This window comes from Cryptotermes secundus, unplaced genomic scaffold, assembly GCF_002891405.2.
Source record: "Cryptotermes secundus unplaced genomic scaffold, Csec_1.0 scaffold10435, whole genome shotgun sequence".
Lineage (NCBI taxonomy): Eukaryota > Metazoa > Arthropoda > Insecta > Blattodea > Kalotermitidae > Cryptotermes > Cryptotermes secundus.
In genome coordinates, this window is record NW_019742210.1 from 4,099 (window position 1) to 7,340 (window position 3,242).

General features: G+C 38.2%; 1 protein-coding gene across 1 annotated transcript in view; it reads left to right on the forward strand.

Moving 5' to 3' along the window:
* Positions 1-766: 766 nt before the first annotated feature.
* Positions 767-3,242, forward strand: part of LOC111873046 (vesicle transport protein USE1) — a 15,315-nt gene continuing 12,839 nt past the window's right edge. The window contains exon 1 of the mRNA XM_023867410.2: positions 767-1,149. Coding sequence (XP_023723178.1) covers positions 1,048-1,149 — 102 coding nt within the window. The 5' untranslated portion in view covers positions 767-1,047. The remainder of the gene's footprint in view (positions 1,150-3,242) is intronic.

Here is a 3,242-nt window from a genome sequence, read left to right on the forward strand (position 1 = left end):
CACCCCCTCTTCGTAGAGGCAGTAGTTACCGTGTTTCCCTTTCCCCTATTCCAGTTTCCACCCCCTGCTCAGTGATAACCACTGGTACTCTGCGCGCACACGCACGCACACACACACACACACACACACACACACACATAGTATGTGAACATAACCAAGAAAAATAAAATTGGCAGAATATTTGGACCGAAGAGAGATGTAGTGAAAACTGCATAATGAGGAACGTCATAAATTGTACTCTTCTCCAAGAGTAATTAAAATGATCAAGTCAAGGAGGATGAGGTGGGCAGGGCATGTAGCACGAAGGGGGGAGAAGAGGAATGCATATAGGATATTGGTGGGAAAGGCATAAGGAAAGAGACCACTGGGAAGACCAAAGTGTAGGTGGGAGGACAATATCAAAATGGATCTTAGAGATATAAATCTGGCTCAGGATAGGGACCAGTGGAGGGCTCTTGTGAACCTTGTGAACACGGTACTGAACCTTCGGGTTCCATAAAATGCTGGGAAATTCTAGAGTAGCTGCAGAATTGGCGGCTCATCAAGAACGGCTCAGCTCCATGAGTAAGTGAATATGGAAGTAAGAAAATTGGCTTTGGGGGTGTAGCACGTCCACATAAACAGACAGGTTCGATACGTAACGGAAAACAAAACGTCCAAACGCTCCAAACTTAGGAATCTAAATTCCTCACGCCAGTGATCACCCCATCCGCAAACCACGAATCACTGTGGACGATGGTCAAAGGATAAATGGACTCGTATGTAATGTTAGACTGAAGGGTAGAATGAATGTTTCTGGAGTACCAATCTTTACCACCAGAACGCACAGACAGCTTTTCTTTGGTACAATTACAAGTACTGTTTCTGAGTTCTTGACTGTTCTTGACGTCCTTGACCATACTTAACAAGCTTGAGAACTGAGAATATTGAGAACGTACGTCATGTAGATGGTGTCCGGTGGATGAGGTGTAGTTTGCGTCGTCTGAGTGGTCTGAGAGGATACTGGACGTTACCGGAATCGTAGATGCTGACAGACGCGTTTCATACATGATGGGGCAGTCAAGACTGGAAGTAAATCTTCGGCGATTACTGTCTCAGTGTGAAAGTATGGCTAAAGAAGATCCTCTGAAGGACTGGAGGTTGGATAAGGTTAGAATAAAATGTACTCCACATACGACATGATTCATTTGTGACTATATTGTACGTTATTCCTCCTGCCAGCTGTTCTTGTGCAGACAGAAAGGTAAGTCACTAACCTGCAGGAAGGACAATATCAGTTACATTGTTGAGAAAGAACCATCTGTCTTGCCAATTAACTGAAATGGTATAGCTGTAACAGATTCATTTCGTTTATAGAGACATTTTTGTTCATTTGCATATTGGGCATTTATTACCAGCGACTCCACCACCTCATTATATACAATACAGAATTTTCCCACAGCCGGGTGGTATACCTTAATTGACTGTCCAGGTTACGTTTCTTGACATTGCTGCATTACTGTCACAATCGGCTCTGACATATTTTGGTCTCTGCAGTGAAGAAAGGAAGAATATACAGGGTATAGCATATTTACAGTAAATATACATTTAATATGTAAATATATCCATCGATCACAACAGCTTTATACTTTCAATAAATAACTGATAGAATAAAGTTGTTAATAAATCAATTTAATTTATAAAAATATTTTCACGTTACATGTTTCGGTCCATTACGACTATCATCAGGCCATTATCATGCATTTTGAAACAACGAAATGTATCCATGATCATGCTTGATGCAGTGGATCCATTGCTAATAGCCTTGTCACATAAAAAGGTATTTCATAAGATTAAAATATTTAAATATACTAAAATACTTGTTGAATATTAGTAGAACTTGTCTCAAATTATTTTTAATTTTGCTGAAAATTAATTTGTTATGTGTATGGGTTTCTTAGGGGTGAAGTGTAGTAAGGGGGTGGTAATATGTTTCACACTTTTTCCTTTATTGGGGTGTGGGTGTTGCCTGAGTGTATGTTGTTGGTGTCAGTGTGTGTTTTAGTAGACGAAATGGCATTTTTTTTAATTTTTGGTCCTTTTATATAGATGTATATCTTGTTGGTGCTGATGGCCACGTGTTGTCTGCTCGGGTGGTTTATCTGAAAAAGTTAAGAAAATATTGCAAGGGAATAGATGTATTGTATGCTTTTTCTGTAGTTTTATGTGTGTGTGTGTACTTACACTTTTGGTGTTCTATGGTGGGCTCGCTGGTCATGTTTTTTGCTGTTCTTTGTCAGTAAGTTTTTAATGTAGTGGAGTTTGTTTATAGTGCTGTGTCTGGTCTTCTGAAAAATGTGTTCCATGTGATGTTAATGTAAACATAAATTGGATTTATGAATACTTGGTGTATATATTACATTATTAATTAAAATAATTACTAGTAGAAGTATGATTTAATTGCTTTTGATGTTATGATGATGTATCTGGTTACGTTATTGAGAATGAACTGAGGTTTACAGTAGGTAAAGTCTTTTTCTTTTTTACTTTTTTAGGTGGTCGTGGGTGATCACCCCTGTGGTCTAATGGTCAGAATTTCTGGCTACAGAACCAGAGGTCCAGGATCGTTTCCTGGCGCTTCCAGATTTTCTGAGAAGTAGTGGACCTGGAACGAGGTCTGCTCAGCCTTGTGAGGATAATTGAGGAGCTACTCGAATGGAAAAGTAGCGGCTCCTGTATAGAAAACCGAAATTGATGGCTGTGGAGATTCATTGCACTGACCACGCGACACCCTTTATCCACTAAAGTTTGCACTAACTTCGCCGACAAGCGGCGGTCGCTCGGTCAGTATACTTTGCTTGCGGACAAAAAGCACTGAGTTTGTTTGTGTGTTTTGGTTGTGGTGGGGGAAGGTGGATTGGTGATTGGTTTATTATTATGTGGGGTGTATTTTATGATTAGACTAAATAAAGGGTCATGTGTGTCTGTGTACATATTTTTAATTTGTAGTGTTTTTGCTCTGAGACTGTATATGTAAAACATTCCCACGTGTTTAGTAGGGGTTTTTATTTCATGATGTGGAGTATATCCCTTGTTTTCTGTATTGTTTGCAAATTTGGATTTTTTTTAGCAAAACTAAAAATAATAATCATAATAATAATAATAGTAATAATAATAACAACAACAACAACAATAATAATAATAATAATAATAACAATAACAGTAATAATAATAATAATAATAATAATAATAATTCAGTTCAA